Genomic DNA, 23,878 nt, shown 5'->3' with positions numbered 1-23,878 from the left:
GATCATATGGTAATTCTATTTTTAGTTTTTAAGGGGACCTCCATACAGTTCTCCATAGTGACTGCACCAATTTAGACTCCCACCAACAGTATAAGAGGGTTCCTTTTTCTCCACACACCCCCCCCAGCATTTATTATTTGTCAACTTTTTGATGATGAGGCTGTGCTTTCTGTTAGGTTTTTGAGAAAGAACTTTGTAGATGCTGCAGGTAAAGCCTTGATTCCCACCTCACTGCCCACAGGAAGGAGGTTTTCCTTGGGTAATCTGATTCTGATGTTTTGTTATACTGCTTTTGATTACAGAAGATACCCTGGAGAGCTTGGAGCACTAATAACGAATAAGTTAAGGAAACTTCACTGGAACTGCAAAGAGGTTCTGACATTCCCCCAAAGTCCAGAATCTCCAGTTCAAGCTTAATTTGAGAAAGAAAATATTTTTATTTTGAATTAAACTAATGAAGTTTAAAAGGAGAAAAAACAATAACTGCTTGGGTTACAAAATCATTCCCAAGAGTCTTGGTTTCAGATTCAAGGGCAAAATGAGGCCGAGTGTGAATTCATTAACTTTGTTTTGGATGGAAGGTGAGCCTTTGAGGCTCCTCTGTCCACCTGGGCAGGTCGGTCAAGGCCCCGAGTGAGCTGATTATAGTGCTCACCCACTCTTCCCTGACATCTGCCCACCAGGGGGCTGAGGTCAGCACACACTCCCAACGCAGTTATCAGCAACAAAGGAAAGGAAGTCCTCCAGACCTCTCTCCCCACAATAAGACTTGAACCAGGAAAATTAATATTACAGAGAACCTGCAGAAAGGGTTCCAGTGGAATCAGAAAAGCTTGAAACAGAGAGGAAGACAAAAGTCCAGCTGATGGGGGCTTCCCTGGTGGCGCAGTGGTTGAGAATCTTAAAAAAAAAAAAAAATCCAGTTGAGTTCAGCCAGCACAGCATAGGCGTCAGCCTTTGGTGCTCCTGGCCTCTGCTTAAATACTTCCAAGGAGGGGGAATTCATCCTTACATGTGAGGTACCCTCATAAAGATACCATAACCTAGACTCCACTTGCCCCAATTCACACATGTTGTCATGGTTTAATTATTAACACTGTTCCCTTTCATTTTCAAGTGTCCCAATTAGGACAATATTTTTTACAGTCCCTTCATGATAATAAATCATTTTCATAGCTGACATTTACCAAGTGCTGATCATATGCCAGACATTTGTGAGCTTGGTGCTATCAACATCATCATGACAATTATCATCATCATCAACACCAGACCAAGATCCACGCTTCCTAAGTGGCAGAGCCAAGATGCAACAACAGGCATTTGGATTCAGGGTCAGAGCACTAAGCTCTTCCTCCCTCACCCCCAAGCTGCACTATCTCTGGGCTTCTGTTTCATATACCTAATAAGAAAAAGATCCATATCCCTTTACAAATCTCCCCCCACTGACTTTCTTATAAGTGCTCAGTTGAAGGGAGGAGACTGATATTTGGGGGCCTTGTTGTATCCCAGGTGCTGAGTTACCTGAGGCCAGTATCACCCCCACTTCTACAACCCTTTGCAGATTGGAAAAATTGGAGAGTAATTCTCCCTAAAAGCTATCACTGTAAACTGCTCAATGAGGTCAAGAAGGAAGTGACCTTCTCCACACGTTGATAAATTGACTCCTGTATCTTTCTCCCAGCTCAGGAAGACCTGTGACAGACATCTGCAAATGGACACCTCATTTATGAGTGTTTATCTGCAATACTCCTGGACCACAGAGTCTGAGCAACTTACAGTATTCAGGCCTCACCCTTCCGTGGGCACAGACCTATTGCTTATGTACCAGTTAAGGATAACAATCAGATAAAAATAACTGACATGTACTCATTCATTTATTCATTCATTCAGTGAATAACACATCAATGCCAACAATGATAATAAAAAGCTAATATACATTTATTCACTCATTCAAATAAATATGTATGTATTCATTCATTTATTGAGCACTTACTGTATGCCAGACACTCTTCTAGTCCCTGGGACGTCAGCTGTGATAAAAGGGGACAAAACCCTGTTATCGTGGAGCTTACCCGTTCCTACATAAAATAATGACAGTGATAGTCCTATGAAGGAAAATTCCAATGGGGTAAGGGATAGAGAGTGATGGGAAGGGGGTAGGTGCTCATTTAGATAGGAGTGTCTGGGAGGCCCTTTCTGAGCAGAGACCAGAAAAAAGTGTGGGCATGAGCCACGCAGAGAAATCCAGGAAAGCAGTCTAGGCAGAGGGCAGAGTGACTGCTCTTATATACTGCCAGACCTTATGCTGAAAACTGCACCAAACATCTCATTTCATTCTCACAGAACCCCTGAGGGGAACGTACCATATTTCCACATTTCCTGCTAAGCACCTGAACCTTGAAGTGACTTGCCTAAGTGCAAGCCATTTTCAAGTCGGGGAGTTAAACCCAGGCCTCCCGACTCCCAGATGATGTCCCCACTGCAGCTCCTGGGCACTTCTGTGCCTTGGCCTGTGGGTAACAAGCACCAGCACTTTCAACACAAGATTTAGAGGATGACTAGGAAACGACCTCTATAAAGCCTGCATCACCCATCCTATTCTGCATCTGGTTCTGACATCTTGTAACATTATTTTTGATTACAGAAGAGACCTGAGAGGGCTTGGAGCGCTACTAATGAATAAGTTAAGAACCCTCACGGGCCCATGAGGATGGGAAGTTTAAATCTCTGTGTCCCAGAGTTCACCAATCATGCCACAGGCAAGCAGGGATCCTTGATCTGGTCCCAGGCCTGGAGTAAGTGGGATAGGAAGGAGCACACCACAATCGGGTGAGTGGGTTCTGAGACAGCACACGTGGAGAACAAGACAACAGCCCCATGGAAATGGGACCACTCAGCGGATATTGGGCTCTGACAACTGCTGGAGGTCTTTGACCCCCAGACCCTCCCTCTGTTCTGCTGGAGGACCGTGAGGCCCACATCCAACATTGACAGATAGCTTTTAAATATTCTGGTGCATGTTATTCTAGATTTTTTTTGATGTATGCATATACATACAGTTCCTTTTTAAAAAACAACCATCTGGTGACTTATACATGCTTTTTGTAACTTGCTTTTTTCACATAAAAAATATATCTTCCCATGTTAATGCAACCCTCTCCAACATTTATTTGTAGACTTTTTAATGATGGCCATTCTGACTGGTGTGAGGTGATACCTCATGGTAGTTTTGATTTGCATTTCTCTAGTAATTAGCAATGTTGAGCATCTTTTCATGTGCCTGTTAGCCATCTGTATGTCTTCTTTGGAGAAATATCTATTTGTTTAGGTCTTCTGCCCATTTATTCTATTGGGTTGCTTAGTGTTTTGTTTTGTTTTTTGAAATTGAGCGTTATGAGCTGTTTGTATATTTTGGAAATTAATCCCTTGTTGCTTGCATCATTTGTAAATATTCTCTTCCATTCCATAGGTTGTCTTTTCATTTTGTTTATGGTTTCTTTTTTTTTTTAACTTCTTGATTGGAGCATAATTGCTTTACAACAGTGTGTTAGTTTCTGCTTTATAACAAGGTGAATCAGCTATACATATACATATATCCCCATATCCCCTCCCTCTTGCGTCTCCCTCCCATCCTACCTATCCCATCCCTTTAGGTGGTCACAAAGCATGGAGCTGACCTCCCTGTGCTATGCGGCTGCTTCCCACTAGGTATCTATTTTACATTTGTTAATGTATATATGTCCACGTCACTCTCTCACTTCGTCCCAGCTTACCTTTCCCCTCCCCGTGTCCTCAAGTCCATTCTCTACGTCTGTGTCTGTATTCCTGTCCTGCCCCTAGGTTCTTCAGAACCTGTTTTTTTTTTTTTTTTAGATTCCATATATATGTGTTAGCATATGGTATTTCTTTTTCTCTTTCTGACTTACTTCACTTGTTTATAGTTTCTTCTGCTGTGCAAAAGCTTTTAAGTTTATTTAGGTCCCATTTGTTTATTTTTACTTTTGTTTCCATTACTCTGGGAGATGGATTCAAAAAAGTATTGCTGCGAGTTATGTCAACAAGTGTCCTGCCTATGTTTTCCTCTAGGAGTTTTATTGTATCCTGTCTTACATTTAGATCTTTAGTCCATTTTGAGCTTATTTTTGTATATGGTGTTAGAGAATGTTCTAATTTCATTCTTTTACATGTAGCTGTCCAGTTTTCCCGGCACCACTTATTGAAGAGGCTATTTTTTCTCCACTGTATATTTTCGCCTCCCTTATTGTAGATTAATTGACCATAAGTGCATGGGTTTATCTCTGGGCTTTCTATCCTGTTCCATTGACCTCCGTGTTTTCATGCCAATACCATAGTATTTTGATTACTGTAACTTTGTAGTATAGTCTGAAGTCAAGGAGAGTGATTCCTCAAGCTCCATTCTTTTTTCTCAAGATTGTTTTGGCTATTCAGTGTTTTTTGTATTCCCATACAAATTAAAAAATTTTTTTTCCAGTTCTGTGAAAAAAATGTGATTGGTAATTTGATAGGGAATGCATTGAATCTGTAGATTGCCTTGGGTGGTATAGTCATTTTAACAATATTGATTCTTCCAATCCAAGAACATGGCATATCTTTCCAACTGTGTCATGTTCAATTTCTTTCATCAGCGTCTTATAGTTTTCAGAGTACAGGTCTTTTGCCCCCTTAGGTAAGTTTATTCCTAGACATTTTATTCTTTTTATGCAATGGTAAATGGGGTTGTTTCCTTAATTTCTCTTTCTGATATTTCATTGCTAGTGTATGCCTTGCACTTTTAATATTCTTCCTTTTGAAGCCTCCATCAACACACAGAAAAGAAGACAGCCCCTGCCTTGAATTGGCTGTCCCCCACAGAGCATAGCCCCAGCCTGAGCAGGGAGGACACAGCCTGTGATCTCTCAGGCCCTCACCCATGGGAGGGAGGAGGCTGGGCCCCCACAGGGTGTGTTCAGAGGCTGCAGGTAGTGAGAAGACATTGCTGTTGTTCTCAGTCTGGGAAAGTTGCCTCATTCTCAGACCGCTCCTTTCTTTCCTTCATATATTTCCTCCTCAGCTCCTGCCCTTCCATTCATCATCCCCATGTTGGAGACTCCCAGCTCAGGCCTCTCCTATATGCCCCAGATTTATGTATCCAACAGTATCTAGATACTGACTCCACTCGGATGACCACAGGTACCTCAGACTCAACAACCCCACATCAAGCTCACCATGTCTTCTTGCTCTCCCTGCCCAGAGCCTCCATCTGCCCCACTCAGGGAATGACACCTCTGTCCTCCCAGATACAGAGACCCAAAACCGAGGAGCCTTCCCTTGCACCACTCACTCACTCCCTCTGCCCCACAGCCCACCCATCAGCCTTTCCCAAAGCCCCATCAACTCAGTGTCTTAAATATCTTTACTCTCTACCTCTCTTTCCACTCCACTGCCAGAACCCCAGTCCAAGCAAATCAATGACTATAATCATCTCTTTGTGGGAATTGATTAGACAGGAAAGAAAAGAAGAGGAAGGAGCATTTCCTAAGCATCTCTATGGGCCTGATGCTGGGATTTTGTTGCTACTCATTATGCACATGATAAACCAGTGGGGTGGATAGTATCATCACCATTTCACAGAAGACAAAACTGAGGCTTGGAGAGGTTACCCTGCCTGGTCCCACACCACGCTCAGCATTTGGACCCTCATGCGTGACCTTTTTCTTTTCACTAATTTATTTATTTTAATTTTTTAATTGAAATATAGTTGATTAAGACTGTTGTGTTAGCTTCAGTTATACAGCAAAGTGAATCATTATATATCTATTCTTTTTCAGATTCTTTTCCCTTATAGATTATTGCAGGATATTGAATATAGTTCCCTGTGCTATACAGTAGGACCTTGTTGATTATCTATTTTATATATAGTAGTGTGTATATGTTAATCTCAAACTCCTAATTTATCCCTCCCCTCCCTTTCCCCTTTGGTAACGTAAGTGTTTTTAAATTGGCTGTGTCAGGTCTTAGTTGCGGCACACGGGATCTTCATTGCGGCATGTGGGATCTTTCATTGAGGCGAGTGGGCTCTTCGTTGCGGTGCATGGGCTTCTCTCTAGTTGTAGCATGCGGGCTCCAGAGCACATGGGCTTAGTTGCCCCATGGCACGTGGGATCTTAGTTCCAACCAGGGATCAAATCCGCATCCCCTGCATTGGAAGGCAGATTCTTAACCACTGGACCACCAGGGAAGTCTCCCATAAGTTTGTTTTCTATGTCTGTAAGTCTATTTCTGTTTTGTAAATAAGTTCCTTTGTATCATTTTTTTAGATTCCACATATGAGTGATATCATATGGTATTTGCCTTTCTCTGTCTGACTTGCTTCAGTTAGTATGATAATCTCTAGGTCCCTCCATGTTGCTGCAAATTACACTATTTCATTTTTTTTTTTCATGGCTGAGTGATAATCCATTATATATATATATATATATACACACACACACACACACACACACACGCACACACCACGTCTTCTTTATCATCATGTGTGGCTCTTACTCTACATTATGTAACAAGAGTGAATCGAGGGGACCAGTTAAGTGGCCCCTGCAGTGGTCTGAGGGAGAGGGAATGCCCCTCTGAGGTCAGCTCCCCCAGGGCGAGGAGAGTGTGAATCACTGCACACATCTGGCAGGGTTTAGCGCAAGATCAAGTCCAGCCTCTGTCATTTATGGGAAGCAGCAGAGAGGGGATGGATTCTGGGCTGGACTGACTGGGTTCAAATCTCAACTCTGCTACTTCCTGTCTGTGGAACCTTGAGCAAGTCACCTAGCCTCTCTGTAGTGGACCTAATGGTGGCCGCCCAAAATATGTCTACATCCTCAGCCCCACAATCTGTGAATGTGACTTTATTTGGACAAAAAGTCTCTGCAGATCTAATTAAGGATCTCAAGATGAAGATCTCATCCTGGATTATCCAGGTGGGATAAATCCAGTGACAACTGTCCTTATAAAGGAACCACAGAGCAGGGACACAGACAGTAGAGGGCCTCATGAAGGAGGTGGAGTGATACAGCCACAGGCCAGGGGACAGTGGCAGGCACCAGACACTGAAGAGACTAGATATGGAAATCACCCTTAGAGCCTCCAGAGGGAGCACGACCCCCACAGATGCCTTAATTTCAAACTCTGCCCTCTGCGGCCATGAAAGAATATGGTTCTGTTGTTTTATGTAAATTTGTGGTAATTTGTTATGGCAGCCCTAGCAAACCAATACACTCTCTATACTTCATTTTCTTATCTGTAAATGGGCATAATACTTACTCCACAGGGCTGTCATGAGAATTAAATAAATCAGTACACATAAGGCACTTCAGAGGAGTGGCTGGCACACAGTAAGTGCTCTTCCTGCAGTAGTATCATGACTCTTCAATAGCTTTATTACCTTAGTTATCTTTGAGCTTCTGGTCTCTTCACCTGTTGACAACCTAGTTAACCTAGTCTAGCAACCTGAAAGCTGGAATTTGCATCCTTCACGTAAAAATGGTCAAGGGCTTTCTCCCATCCTCTTCTGTCCTGTGGACTACTAGTGTTTGGTTGCCAGCCTCACTGAAGACAAGTCACCGCCTGCCAAGGCAATGGTTGAAAAGCTGCCTTGTGCCCTTGACCTGACACAGTGCCCTACCCTAGGCAGCAGCTGCTTGGAGACACAGCTCTTTCTCTTTCTCCTGATCGCCATGTGGTACAGCTTAGCTTGGGGTGGGGAGGTGGCCTTTGGACCAGGTCATTTGTGATGAGAGGCAAAGGTGCATAATTAATACACAGGCAGTCCTTAAATCCCTCTCCGAAACTCTTTCCGTCCCTTACTAATGAAGTCAGAGAAAGGGTAAAAGCCTGTAATTACACTTGAGGTAATTAGAACCCTGCTTAATAGAAATCTCAAGACAGGAAGCCCAAGCAAGCAGATTACCTATCACTCCTGTCACTTGGAATCATTCTCTCTAGGCTGGTCCTTCTGTAGGTCTCCACTGGGGAGCTGAGGACCAGACTGAGTTTACATAAAACATACGTACACACGCGTGTCGCCGTTCTCTCTTCCGAATGGCTGAGAAAGCTTCTTAGCTCCTACAGCTTTACCTTTAGTGAAAGTCAAAATCAGCAGAACAGATTCATTTTAAAGTCCTTTTCTAGAAATCCTTTAAATCTGATCATATTGTACTGAAATTGTCAATGTGCAATTCTTACTTTGTAGCTCAGTGCTTCTCACTTTTAATGTACATGCAGGTCACCTGGGGACCTCAGCAAAATGCAGATTCTGATTCAGCAGGTCTGCGGTGGGCCCTGAAAGTCTGCGTTTCTAGCAACCCAGGCCATGCTGCTGCTGCTGCTGCTGCAGGGAACCAGCTAGGATGAGGAGGGGAGGACACGCGTGAGGGGAGAAGGAATAGCTCTCCATCCCACGGGTGACTTCACATCCCTCCTACCAGAGCAACCATCCCAAACTTCTAATGAAGATCTTAAAAATGAATAAATTTGCCAATTGAGGGGAGAAGGTATGAGTCATCCTAGGCAGAGGGAACAGCATAAGAAAAAGCATAGCTCTTAAAGGCTATTTTTTAATGATCTTTAAAACCGTTTTAAGGCTTCCCTTTATTGGTAGTACACACAAGATGCCGAGGTTCTCAGCGGTTATTATGTGCTCAGATAGGATTTTGGCTCCTTTGGGTCAGTGGTGGGAGCAAGATGACCAGGAGAGGGAGGAAGAGTGTCAAGGCCAGGGTCTTCAGGCCTATTTATCTTGAGAGGGTCTGACTTCTATCAGGTGAAGTAATATTGGCCAGCAGTCTTGGGAGGGAAATGGGAAGGTAGGGATTTCCTTAAAATCAGTCATCACTGAAGCCATCATGGCATCTTTTCCTGGAACTTTAAACCTGGTCATGGGCTAAGTCAGTCTATTAGTTTCCTGTGTTTACTGTTACAAATTATCACAAACTTAGTGGATTGAAATAACACAGATTTATTCTCTCATAGTTCTGGGGGCAGAAGTCTGAAACCAAGGTGTCAGCAGGGCCGTGCTGCCTCTGGAGGCTCTAGGGGAGAATCCATTCCTTGCCATGTCCAACATCTTCAAGTATTTCTCTGCTCTGTCTTCATATTTTCATCCTTTCTGAGTGTATGTCATTATATCTCCCTCTGATTCCCTCTTATAAGGACACGAGATTACATTTAGGGTCTACCCAAATAACCCAGGATAAATTCCCTATTTTAAGATCCTTAACTTAATTATACTGTAAACACTTTTTTTTGCCATTTAAGGTAATACACACAGGTTTCATCAATTTAGGGTATGGATATCTTTAGGGAGTCATTTTTTACCTACCATAGCCAATGTTGCTGAAGTACCTAGTGTCAATCAGAGGACAACATGGCCAAGAACCTGGTCTCTGGGGATAAATTAAAAGTCTTCTTTTCTGTCCCTCATATTCAGCCTGCTCCTCATACTCATATATACCCTTGGTACCTACTAATCCCTCTCCTTTTGACTACTCACTTATCATCCCTGAGCCTTCAGGTCAGGAGCAGTTTCTTCAGAAATGCCTTACCTGACCTCCTGGATCTGGTGAGTCCCCCTCTCATGGCATGACATTACTTCTCCTTGCAGAGTTGGAATTGACATGGGTTTTGTGTGGCTACCTCTGGAAGGGCAATTATGTGCCTGTCTTGTGACATCATTTTATTCTCAATACCCAGCACATAATAGATGCTCAATAAATATGATACTCAGTGAAGGAATGAATCCTGGCTTCAACTCTTATAAGCTATGTGTATTAACCTGTTAGGGCTGCCATAACAAAATATCACACACTAGTGGATTAAACAATGGCAATTTTATCATAGTTCTGGAAGCTGGAATTCCAAGATCAAGGTGACAGCATGGTTAGTTTGTGGTGAGATCTCTCCTGCTGGCTTGCAGACAGCTACCTTCTCATGGTGTCCTCACATACTCTTTCCTCGGTGTACATATGCAGAAAGAGAGAGAGAGACTTCTGATGGATCTTCCTTTTTTTATAAGAACACTAGTCCTGTTGGATTAGGGTCCCACCCTTATGACTTCATTTAACCTCAGTTATCTCCATTATAGACCCTGTCTCCAAATACAGTCACATTGTGGGTCAGAGCTTCAAGATATGAAGGGGAGGAGGGGTGGGAAGGTTCATAATTCAGTCCATAATGATATGTGACCTTAGATAAACTCAATTTCTCAAAGCCTTGCTTCTCTCATCCCAGTTGCTTGGGGCAAGAGAGAGTTTTGCTCATTAAATGACAGTAAATGAGATAATGTATGTGAAATGCTCAATACATTATCTGACACAGAGTTGAATTTTGGTAGTGTCTCCCAGAAGCAGACAAGGATTGGAAAGTAGATTATTTGGAAAGTGAAGGAAACACTAGAAAGGGAGTGGAGAAGTGGCAGGAAAGGGGGAGTGGTCAATAAAGAAAAGGCTGTGATGTCTAAGGAATCACCACTGGGAGTAACTGGAACTCCATCCACTGGGAAAACTCAGCTTCTGTGCAGAACAAACACCGCAGAGTTACCCCTATCCCTGGGCCAAAGGAGCTGCGGGGTTTCTGTGCCAAAGCCCATCAGTTGGTTGACTCCGCTCCCAAGGGTGTTAATCCCCCCCACTTTCAGCTTACTGTTCCTGTGGACAGTGGGCACAGACTCCAGAAGAACCTGTAGGCAAAGAGATGCCAATGCTGGCTGTTGGGAGCCCAGCCAGCTCTGCAAGAACCAGGCCTGAGAGGATCTGGACCAGTCCCCCTCTGTTGCTACAGGAGCCATCAGGAACCCTTGGTTGTACCCTGTAGTGATGGGAGTAGTAATTGCTAGTTTGCAGAACACCAGGGATGCTCCTTGACGAAAGGTTCTGGGGTCAAAAAAGTGTAAAGAATGCTCCTTCCATGGCTGTGCTCAGTGTGATTCACAACTAAATCTCTGTTAATATCCTGCAGTTAAAGATGTCAAACTTTTTCTAATCGTGTGATTTCCAGACTTACCTACACAAAGACTTTTTCATACAATATTTACTTACTTTTTAAGAAATGAAAGTTCTCTGACACATGCTTTGGGCGTTATGAATTCTGGCTAACAGAGGTGCGAATGTCAAGTATTGTAAATATGTTTTCACCTGTCCACCACTGTTACCTCATAACAGTGCCTGGCACAGAAAAGATGTTCAATAAATGTTTGTTTTTGCAATAAAGTCTTAAAGCAATTTCCAGAAATAATCTGAAGATATTCTCAGTAAAAGAGATCTCATGAAAGACGACTGTCTAGTCCCCAAAATGACTGCTTTGAAAGTCTTTGTAAGCAAATCCAGATGAACATACACTTGTTGAAATATTGACCAAAATGTTTTTTATTCTCCTGGTATTGTTCCCATTTATCTAAATGAAACAGTGGACTTCCCTGAAAATGAGGATCCCTGCTGTTAGAATACCACCCACTTCACAGGGAGAGAAGCACTTCCTCCCCAGATCCATGTGTGAATGCAGATCAGGGACTTGATGGTGTTAATGTCCCTCTGATTCAACTTTGCTAATAAGAGTGTTTCCTCCCCCTATATTTCATCCTTCTGTTGAAGTCTAAGGATTGCAACTGTGACCCCACTATAGGGTGAGAAGAATCAAATTAGAGGACTTCTGACAAGTGCATCCCCTTTAGCCCAGTGCTAAATGCTGCCTATTTGTTGGCCTCAGTATCAGCTGGGACAAGTGTAAGTCCTTGTCACTCTAAACCCCTCATCCTCTGACAAGACCTAAGGCTGTTTTTGAGTATGATGCAGTTGCTTCAGCTGCAACAAAGCCTGCGTGAGAAGGGAATTGGCAACAAATAGACTTTTCTCTATAGATCGCTGCTTCAGCTGGGCATCCTACTATTTTTGCCCGAAGTTCTAAGAATGGCAATGCCAATGGCAAGTCACTGTCAATCATTATTACAATGAAAGGTTTGAAACCTTAGTTATTACTCATTCTTTGGAGCTGAGTTGGAGGCCTGGGGCTGTAGAATGTTTGTTTGAATGCCTGCTTGGTTAGCCACTTGTTTACCCATATGACCATTTCTTAAGAAGGAATATTTTCTGGGAAATTGCTTGTCTTCCTAGCATTTGTAAAAGGCAGGAGGTGGTATGTGGTAGCATTCTCTTCAGACCCCACAAATGGAAATGTTGGCATTTCTAAAGAAGAGTGAGAAGAGAGACCTGGTACCATCCTTGGACTTCCTTGAAGAAAGAGAATGTGGATCTTGGAAGACACAGTCTGTAAAGACAGTCTACCAATACCTGGTAACCCAATGCATGGATCATCTCAGGGCTGACAAGGTTATTGGGGTCACTTGGAGTTATTGGGGTAGGTAACCAATGTGGATGAAACGCAGTGACAGTGGCCCAAAGTATTTCTGAGACCAGATTTATTTGGGAACAGGGTATAATGTTCCCAAATAAATCTGTTACCTTTCTTTAGAGAGATACTGACCTGGCTACTGCTTATCAGTGACCCTTGTTTTGTCATCTATTCATGTGTCTTCCCTTCCACTCTCCACTGAAAAACCCCTAGAGAGAAACCACAAAGTCTTCTAATGTCCTTTTGCTGTTTGTCTTCTGTGTTTCCTCTGTGTTTTGTTTTATCTCAACTTAAAAAAATAATGTCTACATTATTCTAGGAAATGGTAGCTTTTCTAGAACAAGTGACAATCTGAGAATTGGGGTGGGGGAAATAATGATTTTGCCGATCGTACTAAAAGCACTGGAACATTCTTAATGAGTAGGGTGGGAAAGGTGAGTTTGGATTCAGAATAAACTATGGAAAGGAAAGCCAATTCCTTTATCACCTGAATTTTTTCATGTCATTTTATTGATAGTCAACTATAAATAAAAAACCTATGTTCTTAATCATTATGCTACACTGCACTTAACCAAAGCCAGTGTCTCCAGATTACTTCATTCTTAAGGTTTAACTTGATTATTTCTTTACCATCTTCTCCATGCTTACACATTGAGATTTAAGCACTAACATGAGATCTAGGGCTTAAAAGCAAACACATGTAGTACAAATCCAGCTGTGAACATTTTCTGAACCTGTTTTAGGAGTTCGCTTACCAGTCATAATGTAACTGGAGATCAGTTTCTGGAGTCAGACCTATGTTCAAATCCCAGCCACACTCCCTCCTAGCTCTATGGCCTTAGGAAAGTTACTTAAACTCTCTGTGTCCAACTTTGCTCTGCTATAAAAGGAAATTAATAATACCAAATTTGTGGGGCTGTAAAGTTAGCAGCAAAATGACCACTAAGACAAAAACCTTACTGAATTTCCCCTTCCCCTCAGGGTCTATTCTCTCTTCCCCACTATATAGCCAAACTTATTGAAAGAATTTTCTTCTTGTCCATTTTCTTCCTCTTTCTCTCCTCTTCAACCTACTCCAGTCTGTTTTCTGCCCCAATCTTTGTTCTTTGCCTTCCAATTTAATGTCCCCTTCTTGTGACTCTTAACTCACTGAAGGGCATAACTCTCTGATCCAGTGATACGTTTAGGATGCCTCCCACTCTTTCCGTATTCAATCCATTTCCAAATTCTGACTATTTTACACCTAACTATCTTATAAATCCGGTCTTTTCTCTCCATCTCCATAGCCACTATTACCTCTCACCTGTACTGCTGCCAGAGATTCATAAGTGGTCCACTCTCATTCACCCCATTCATCATCTCCACCATGGCCAGTGCATCTCTCCTTTGTGATGAGTTATATTTGTTTGACCATTTGGTTTATTACTATATCCCCCACTAAAATGTAAGCTCCATGAGGTCAGCTATTGCATCTGACTTTGCTTACCACTCTATTCTTAGTGCCTAGCACCAAGTTTGTCGTATTTTGGGGACTAGATAATGATTTTTGGAATGAATAAGGCATCTCCCACATAATCTGTATACTTACATGGGAGTTCCCATTGCGCTCATTGATATCATCAACATCATCATCATCACCTGGTGATTCTTTATAGAAACACTCCTTCAGATGACTGCAGACTGAACATTAGGATCTTTAAATCTGCTTGGCCTAAGGAAGGTCTCTGAACTTTTTGCATTTGATATTAACACACTCCTAATATTTTTATTGCTCTAACACAGAGACAAAATATATAAGGATTTCAGAGAATAGGTTTATGTCCCCACTTTTCACAGTGATCTCCTTCCCCTTCTTACGTGTACTTTTACCGATCGCTGCATTAAAAATTACTGCAAAAGTTGAAAGCTTGAAAACAAACACTTATTGTCTCACAACTTCTGTGTGTCAGGAGTTGGGGAAGCGTGGCTGGGTCCTCTGGACCAGGGTCTCTCACAAGGCTGCTGTCGAGGTGCAGTTATCTCAAGGCTCACCTTGTGGGAGGACCTGCTCCAGGCTGTTGTGTGGCTGCTGGCGGGCCTCTGGTTCTCACTGGCTGTTGAGTGGGGACATCAATTCCTGGCCATGTGGGCTGCTCCTACAGGGCTGTTCACAACCTAGCAGCCTGCTTTCCCCAGAGCAAAGGCTCTAAGAGAGAGAATGAGAGATGATGAGCAAGAAGGAAGTCAGTGATTTTGGAACCTAATCCCTGAAGTGATATCCCATCACTTTTGTAGTATTCTGTTCATTGGAAGCAAATCACTGGATCCACCCAACACTCAAGGGGAGGGAATTACACAATGGCAAGAACACCAGGAAGTGGGGATCACTGGGGCCATCCAGATAGAAGCTGCCGCCCACAGCAGGGGACTATGCTCTCCCTCTGCCGAGAGCAGAGCATGGCTTTCACTCGAGGCTTTTAAGCCTTGTCTCCTCTGGGAATCCTGGGGAATCCTGGGGTTCAGGCCCATCAGGGCCACACTGCCTTGCCACCTTTCCCTTTCAGAAAAGAAAACAAGAGGGGATGGGGCAGGTTCTGCTGAGAATAGCTCCCAGTGGAGAGGACCTCAGTTACTCCTTTTGGCTTGTCTGAGCATCAGTCTCCTCATGACTTACTTTATTGCTTCCTATTGAATATATTAAAAATAGAACCCTAGAGCTTATCGATACAGGAGGTGTATATTTAGACCTTGAGTTTCTTTCCTCCTTTCACCCCATCCTCCACTCGGCACAGAGGTTTTAGTGTTAATTTGAGATCATTCTGAAACTTCATCTCCTTTATGCTAATGTACATATCCAACATGTTTTGTCTACTTTTAATATAAATGTCTCAACAACGATTAAGCCACCTCCATTATTACTGAATTATCTGTAATCCTTTACACACTCACACTTACAGCACAAGCCATAAGAGGAAAGAAGGGAATGACATGTATTTAGGAGAGGTTTGTGGAAGAACATTGGAAAATAAATGAACATTGATGTCATAATTTCAAGGAGAGTTGTAAGTGCAAAATTTTGTAAGGGAAATACTAAAGAGTATATCTGCAAGTATATGACTAGTATCTCCACCTTGTGTTTCCTTTTGTACAGATTGTTTCCCAGAGAAAGCTGTCCAAATCCTTGCTGAAGCACGGGAACACGGCAGGGAAATCCTCCATCACGGTGAGCCCTCCCTAAGCAGCCACCTGCCCAGGAGCCCAGATGGAGCTGGCTGGTCCGACCCAGCCACGTGGGAAGCTGACCCTCTGGATGTTGGGAGTTGAACCCACAACTGCTCAACTGTCCCAGTTGCCCTTTCTTTTTTCCATCTTTATCCTTCCTGAAAATACAATTTTGACCTTTCCATTGTAGGAAAAAGGATTTGAAAGTAAGGCCGTTCACTTCAACTAAGCACTTCTGTAATTAAATGTAGGTTTTAGCAGGGGACAAAGATGGAGTTATTGAGCACAGTAAGAATACAGAATTGTCTGGAGTTTTCAAATCATCAGAGCTACCTATCACCCCCCCGCCCCACCCCCCCGGTGAAAAAAAGCTACCTGTCCCTGTTTCTCAGTTTCTTGAGAAAAAAAAAAAAAAAAAAAAAGCTCTAATAGCATTTAGTCCAAGGTTTGGTCTGTTGCCTAAGGACGAGAGAGCCCAGCATTTAACTCTCCTCTTTAATATAATAGTCTGGAACCGTACCGTTCTATTTGGCAGCCATGTGATTATTTGAGCTTAAAATTATTTAAAATTAAATAAAAGCAAATAGTCATTCCTTCCGCTATCCACGTATCAAGTGCTCAGCAGTTCCAAGCGGCTGGCCGCTGCTATATTGAACGGTGCATATTACAGAACATTTCTGTCATTGCAGAATGTTCTATAAGGCAATACTGGAAGTATTTCTAAATAAAATATTAAATGTTCAAGTAGAACTCCAGTATTTGAAACTTTGGCATCTTGTATTAACGCCCTTGAGAAAGATAGTCTAACCATTTAGCTGTGTGGACAAAAAATAATAATAATAGGTAGAAAAAAGTACCAGGAGAATCTGAATTGATTGCAAGGCAGATTGTCTCAGGAGGAAAACCTCCTAAGTTCCTCTCAACATTCCTTTTTAACTTGAAAGTGACTGATTCATTTTAAAAATTTTAAGCCATTTTTTAAAGGAAAAATTCAAAAATATTTTATTTCCACTGGTGAAAGTTAGGACCATTCTCACAAGTGCTTAGCTGAGTTTGTTGGCTTGAATATTAAATATTAAAATGACACGGTCATGTCAGAGCTTATTCTTGACTGCCACGTTCAATCATGAACAAATGGTTCAAACGGTCTTTAAAGACGCCATTTGTACTCTAAAAATCCGTGGACCCACGGGCTCACTGCCAAAGCCCACAATCCTAGATAAGACTTGGGATGGTGAACCCAGGTGTGAGATCTGCCACGGTTCTTTCCCAGGTGAACAAAAGCTCATCTTGTCACTTTTCTCTAAGACATCTTGGCAATTTCCTTTCTCTACACAGCCCAGAAAAACTTAATCTCCTTCCTAATTTTAAATATTTAAATACTCCTCTTAATCCTGTGTCCTTGGATCAGAACAATGGCTTCCATAGCATCTGGAAAACACTTGAAAATATGTGCAAAATTTTCTAGGCTTTGCAAATGGAGGTCATAACTTTCACCATCTTTCCAAAGGTGTCTGTAACCAAAAAATAGTTAAAGTGGAGTGTAAGAGGCTCAAGTGGAGTGTAAGAGGCATTAAGATGATACGGGACAAAAGATAATTGAATGAAAAATCTAAATATGATGATTTCTGGTTTATCAAGCAGTTCTTCAGTTTTCACTATGTATCTGGACACATGTTCCCTACTCTTCAGGTGCTCACACGTTTGGAGGGATCCTTCCCTCTTTAGACAACTCTTTTAGCTTTAATATTATGTGTAAAATAAAAATTTCCAGAGGCTACCAATGTGTACTCAGAACAGATGAACCCAACTCATAATGGAAAAGTTGGGCTCAGATAGAATGGAGATAAAATTGAATTAAAGCTCAGTATCTCCACATAACAAATTTGATAAGGGTGTCCACACGTTATGGCCTCTGAATTCATGGTGAAGTCCTAACTTGATTTAGAAGTGGTTTAACCTATATGCAGCTACATTGGTCCCTATATTTTTGTTGTTGTTATTATTGTTTTTCTCCCGACTTTTTTTTTTTTAACATCTTTATTGTAGTATAACTGCTTTACGATGGTGTGCCAGTTTCCGCTCTATAACAAAGTGAATCAGCTATACATACACATACATCCCCATATCTACTCCTTCTTGCATCTCCGTCCCTCCCACCCTCCCTATCCCACTCCTCTAGGTAGTCACAAAGCACCGAGCTGATCTCCCTGTGCTATGCAGCTGCTTCCCACCAGCCATCCATCTTACGCTTGGTAGTGTACATATGTCCATGCCACTCTCCCACTCCATCCCAGCTTACCACTCCCGCTCCCCGTATCCTCAAGTCCATCCTCTAGTAGGTCTGCATCTCTATTACCGTCTTGCCCCTAGTTTCTTCTGACCATTTTTTTCTTTTTTTTTTTTTTTTAGATTCAATATATATGTGTTAGCATACAGTATTTGCTTTTCTCTTTCTGACTTACTTCACTCTGTATGACAGTCTCTAGGTCCATCCACCTCACTACAAATAACTCAGTTTCATTCCTTTTAATGTATGAGTAATATTCCATTCTATATATGTGCCACATCTTCTTTATCCATTCATCTGTTGATGGACACTTAGGTTGCTTCCATGTCCTGGCTATTGTAAATAGAACTGCAATGAACATTTTGGTACATGACTCTTTTTGAATTATGGTTTTCTCAGGGTATATGCCCAGTAGTGGGATTGCTGGGTCATACGGTAGTTCTATTTTTAGTTTTTTAAGGAACCTCCATAATGTTCTCCATAGTGGCTGTATCAATTTACATTCCCACTAACAGTGCAACAGGGTTCCCTTCTCTCCACATCCTCTCCAGCATTTATTGTTTGTAGATTTTTTGATGATGGCTATTCTGACCAGTGTGAGATGATATCTCATTATAGTTTTGATTTGCATTTCTCTAATGATTAATGATGTTGAGCATTCTTTCATGTGTCTGTTGGCAATCTGTATATCTTCTTTGGAGAGATGTCTATTTAGGTCTTCTGCCCATTTTTGTATTGGGTTGTTAGTTTTTTTGTTATTGAGCTGCATGAGCTGCTTGTAAATATTGGATATTAATCCTTTGTCCGTTGATTCATTTGCAAATATTTTCTCCCATTCTGAGGGTTGTCTTTTGGTCTTGTTTATGGTTTCCTTTGCTGTGCAAAAGCTTTTAAGTTTCATTAGGTCCCATTTGTTTATTTGTGTTTTTATTTCCATTTCTCTAGGAGGTGGGTCAAAAAGGATCTTGCTGTGATTTATGTCATAGAGTGTTCTGCCTATGTTTTCCTAAGAGTTTTATAGTGTCTGACCTTACATTTAACTCTTTAATCCATTTTGAGTTTATTTTTGTGTATGGTGTTAGGGAGTGTTCTACATTCATTCTTTTACATGTAGCTGTCCAGTTTTCTCAGCACCACTTATTGAAGAGGCTGTCTTTTCTTCACTGTATATTCTGGCCTCCTTTATCAAAGATAAGGTGACCATATGTGCGTGGGTTTATCTCTGGGCCTTCTATCCTGTTCCACTGATCTATATTTCTGTTTTTGTGCCAGTACCATACTGTCTTGATTACTGTAGCTTTGTAGTATAGTCTGAAGTCAGGGAGCATGATTCCTCCAGCTCCGTTTTTCTTTCTCAAGATGGCTCTGGCTATTCAGGGTCTTTTGTGTTTCCATACAAATTTGACATTTTTTGTTCTAGTTCTGTGAAAAATGCCAGTGGTAGTTTGATAGCGATTGCACTGAATCTGTAGATTGCCTTGTGTAATAGAGTCATTTTCACAATGTTGATTCTTCCAATCCAAGAACATGATATATCTCTCCATCTATTTGTATCATCTTTAATTTCTTTCATCAGTGTCTTATAATTTTCTGCATACAGGTCTTTTGTCTCCTTAGGTAGGTTTATTCCTCGATATTTTATTCTTTTTTGTTGCAATGGTAAATGGAAATGTTTTCTTAATTTCACTTTCAGATTTTTCATCATTAGTGTATAGGAATGCAGGAGATTTCTGTGCATCAATTTTGTATCCTGCTACTTTACCAAATTCATTGATTAGCTCTAGTAGTTTTCTGGTAGCATCTTTAGAATTCTCTATGTATAGTATCATGTCATCTGCAAACAGTGACAGCTTTACTTCTTCTTTTCCAATTTGGATTCCTTTTATTTCTTTTTCTTCTCTGATTGCTGTGGCTAAAACTTTGAAAACTATGTTGAATAATACTGGTGAGAATGGGCAACCTTGTCTTGTTCCTGATCTTAGTGGAAATGGTTTCAGTTTTTCACCATTGAGAACGATATTGGCTGTGGGTTTGTCATATATGGCCTTTATTATGTTGAGGAAAGTTCCCTCTATGCCTACTTTCTGCAGGGTTTTTATCATAAATGGGTGTTGAATTTTGTCGAAAGCTTTCTCGGCATCTATTGAGATGATCATATGGTTTTTCTCCTTCAATTTGTTAATACGGTGTATCATGTTGATTGATTTGCATATATTGAAGAATCCTTGCATTCCTGGGATAAACCCCACTTGATCATAGTGTATGATCTTTTAAATGTGCTGTTGGATTCTGTTTGCTAGTATTTTGTGGAGGATTTTTCATGTATGTTCATCAGTGATATTGGCCTGTAGTTTTCTTTCTTTGTGACATCTTTATCTGGTTTTGGTATCAGGGTGATGGTGGCCATGTAAAATGAGTTGGGGAGTGTTCCTCCCTCTGCAATATTTTGGAAGAGTTTGAGAAGGATAGATGATAGTTCTTCTCTAAATGTTTGATAGAATTCACCTGTGAAGCCATATGGTCCTGGGCTTTTGTTTGTTGGAAGATTTTTAATCACAGTTTCAATTTCAGTGCTTGTGATTGGTCTGTTCATATTTTCTATTTCTTCCTGGTTCAGTCTCGGCAGATTGTGCATTTCTAAGAATTTGTCCATTTCTTCCAGGTTGTCCATTTTATTGGCATATAGTTGCTTGTAGTAATCTCTCATGATCCTTTGTATTTCTGCAGTGTCAGTTGTTACTTCTCCTTTTTCATTTCTAATTCTATCGATTTCAGTCTTCTCCCTTTTTTTCTTGATAAGTCTGGCTAATGGTTTATCAATTTTTTTATCTTCTCAAAGAACCAGCTTTTAGTTTTATTGATCTTTGCTATTGTTTCCTTCATTTCTTTTTCATTTATTTCTGGTCTGATCTTTATGATTTCTTTCCTTCTGCTAACTTTGGAGTTTCTTTGTTCTTCTTTCTGTAATTGCTTTAGGTGCAAGGTTAGGTTGTTTATTCGAGATGTTTCCTGTTTCTTGAGGTAAGCTTGTATTGCTATAACCTTCCCTCTTAGAACTGCTTTTGCTGCGTCCCATAGGTTTTGGGTGGTTGTGTCTCCATTGTCATTTGTTTTTAGGTATTTTTAGATTTCCCCTTTGATTTCTTCAGTGATCACTTCGTTATTAAGTAGTGTATTGTGTAGCCTCCATGTATTTGTATTTTTTACAGATCTTTTCCTGTAATTGATATCTAGTCTCATAGCGTTGTGGTCGGAAAAGATACTTGATATGATTTCAGTTTTCTTAAATTTACCAAGGCTTGATTTGTGACCCAAGATATGATCTATCCTGGAGAATATTCCATGAGAACTTGAGAAAAATGTGTATTCTGTTGTTTTTGGGTGGAATGTCCTTTAAATATCAGTTAAGTCCATCTTCTTTAATGTATCATTTAAAGCTTGTGTTTCCTTATTTAATTTCATTTTGGATGATCTGTCCACTGGTGAAAGTGGGGTGTTAAAGTCCCCTACTATGATTGTGTTACTGTCGATTTCCCCTTTTATGGCTGTTAGTATTTGCCTTATGTATTGAGGTGTTCCCATGTTGGGTGCATAAATATTTACAATTGTTATATCTTCTTCTTGTATGATCCCTTGATCATTCTGTAGTGTCCTTCTTTGTCTCTTGTAATAGTCTCTGTTTTAACGTCTATTTTTCTGATATGAGAATTGCTACTCCAGCTTTCTTTTGATTTCCATTTGCATGGAATATCTTTTTCTATCCCCTCACTTTCAGTCTGTATGTGTCCCTAGGTCTGAAGTGGGTCTCTTGTAGACAGCATATATAAGGGTCTTCTTTTTGTATCCATTCAGGCAGTCTATCTCTTTTGGTTGGAGCATTTAATCCATTTATACTTAAGGTAATTATAGGTCTTTTCCTTCGCTTGTGTTTCCTGCCTAGAGAAGTTCCTTTAGCGTTTGTTGTAAAGCTAGTTTGGTGGTGCTAAATTCTCTTAGCTTTTGATTGTCTGTAAATCTTTTAATTTCTCCATCAAATCTGAATGAGATCCTTGCTGGGTAGAGTAATCTTGGTTGTAGTTTTTTCCCTTTCATCACTTTAAATATGTCCTGCCACTCCCTTCTGGCTTGCAGAGTTGCTGCTGAAAGATCAGCTGTTAACCTTATGGGGGTTCCCTTATGTGTTACTTGTTTTTCCCTTGCTGCTTTTAATGTTTGTTCTTTGTATTTAATTTTTTTTTAATTTATTTATTTATTTTTGGCTGTATTGGGTCTTCGTTTCTGTGTGAGGGCTCTCTCCAGTTGCGGCAAGCGGGGGCCACTCTTCATCGCGGTGCACGGGCCTCTCACTATCGCAGCCTCTCTTGTTGCGGAGCACAGGCTCCAGACGCGCAGGCTCAGTAGTTGTGGCGCACGGGCTTAGTTGCTCCGCGGCATGTGGGATCTTCCCAGACCAGGGCTCGAACCCATGTCCTCTGCATTGGCAGGCAGACTCTCAACCACTGTGCCACCAGGGAAGCCCTGTATTTAATTTTTGATAGTTTGATTAATATGTGTCTTCGTGTGTTTCTCCTTGGACTTATCCTTTATGGGATTCTCTGTGCTTCTAGGACTTGATTAACTATTTCCTTTCCCATATTAAGGAAGTTTTCAACTATAATCTCTTCAAATATTTTCTCAGTCCCTTTGTTTTTCTCTTCTTCTTCTGTGACCCCTATAATTCGAATGTTGGTGCATTTAATGTTGTCCCAGTGGTCTGTGAGACTGTCCTCAATTCTTTTCATTCTTTTTTCTTTATTCTGTTCTGCAGTAGTTATTTCCACTATTCTATCTTCCAGGTCAGTTTTCCGTTCTTCTGCCTCAGTTATTCTTTTATTGATCCCTTCTAGAGAATTTTAATTTCATTTATTGTGTTGTTCATCACTGTTTGTTTGCTCTTTAGTTCTTCTAGGTCCTTGTTAAACATTTCTTTTATTTTCTCCATTCTATTTTCAAGATTTTGGATCATCTTTACTATCATTATTCTGTATTTTTCTTCAGGTAGACTGCCTATTTCCTCTTCATTTGTTAGGTCTGGTGGGTTTTTGCCTTGCTCCTTCATCTGCTGTTTGTTTCTCTGTCTTCTCATTTTTCTTAACTTACTGTTTTGTGGGTCTCCTATTTGCAGGCTGCATGTTTGTAGTTTCTGTTGTTTTTGGTGTCTGTACCCAGTGGCTAAGTTTGGTTCTTTGGGTTGTGTAGGCTTCCTGGTGGAGGGGACTAGTGCCTGTGTTCTGCTGGATGAGGCTGGATCTTGTCTTTCTGGTGGGCAAGTTCACATGTGGTAGGGTGTTTGGGGTGTCTGTGGCCTTATTATGATTTTAGGCAGCGTCTGTGCTAATGGATGGGGTTGTGTTCCTGTCTTGCTAGTTGTTTGGCATAGGGTGTCCTGCACTGTAGTTTGCTGGTCATTGAGTGGAGCTGGTCTTGGCGTTGAGATGGAGATGTCTGGGAGATTTTCGCCGTTTGATATTTCGTGGAGCTGGGAGGTCTCTTGTGGACCAGTGTCCTGAACTTGGCTCTCCCACCTCAGTGGCACAGCCCTGACGCCTGGCTGGAGCACCAAGAGCCTGTCCTCCACACGGCTTTCACGCTGCCTTAGTCTCGAAGCTCCCACCCCTGCTCCTCAGGCCGGTCTCCTTGCTTCTTTTTCCACCAGTTTCTGTTTCAAAGTTTTGAGAGTCACTATTCAATATTGGGAAGTGATCTTTTATGAAAAAGGGTGTTAGGTTATTATCTCTTCACTTATGTCAAAGTCTTTGTCAGGAATTCTGTCTTCTTGGGATTTAAGGGTTTATTTCCTTATTCTCTCTCTGTCTCTCTCTCTCTCTCTCTCTCAAAGCCCAGGGACAGTCTTTTTTGAAACATTGGAATTAAAACATTTCTTTGATGACCTTTTAACCATTGGTCTGGAAGGGATGTAGAGACCAGTTTATTCCCCATCCCTTGTTGGTGTAATTC

The 23,878-nt window shown here is 41.3% G+C and overlaps 1 protein-coding gene across 5 annotated transcripts in view; it reads left to right on the top strand.

Moving 5' to 3' along the window:
- Positions 1-23,878, top strand: part of CPNE4 (copine 4) — a 578,612-nt gene that overhangs the window by 408,497 nt on the left and 146,237 nt on the right. For all 5 annotated transcript variants that reach the window (XM_068547309.1, XM_068547306.1, XM_068547307.1 and 2 more), the window contains one exon: positions 15,521-15,592. In XM_068547309.1, coding sequence (XP_068403410.1) covers positions 15,521-15,592 — 72 coding nt within the window. The remainder of the gene's footprint in view (positions 1-15,520; positions 15,593-23,878) is intronic.

This window comes from Eschrichtius robustus, chromosome 6 (genome assembly GCF_028021215.1).
Source record: "Eschrichtius robustus isolate mEscRob2 chromosome 6, mEscRob2.pri, whole genome shotgun sequence".
Lineage (NCBI taxonomy): Eukaryota > Metazoa > Chordata > Mammalia > Artiodactyla > Eschrichtiidae > Eschrichtius > Eschrichtius robustus.
This window is presented reverse-complemented; position numbering and strand designations above follow the sequence as displayed.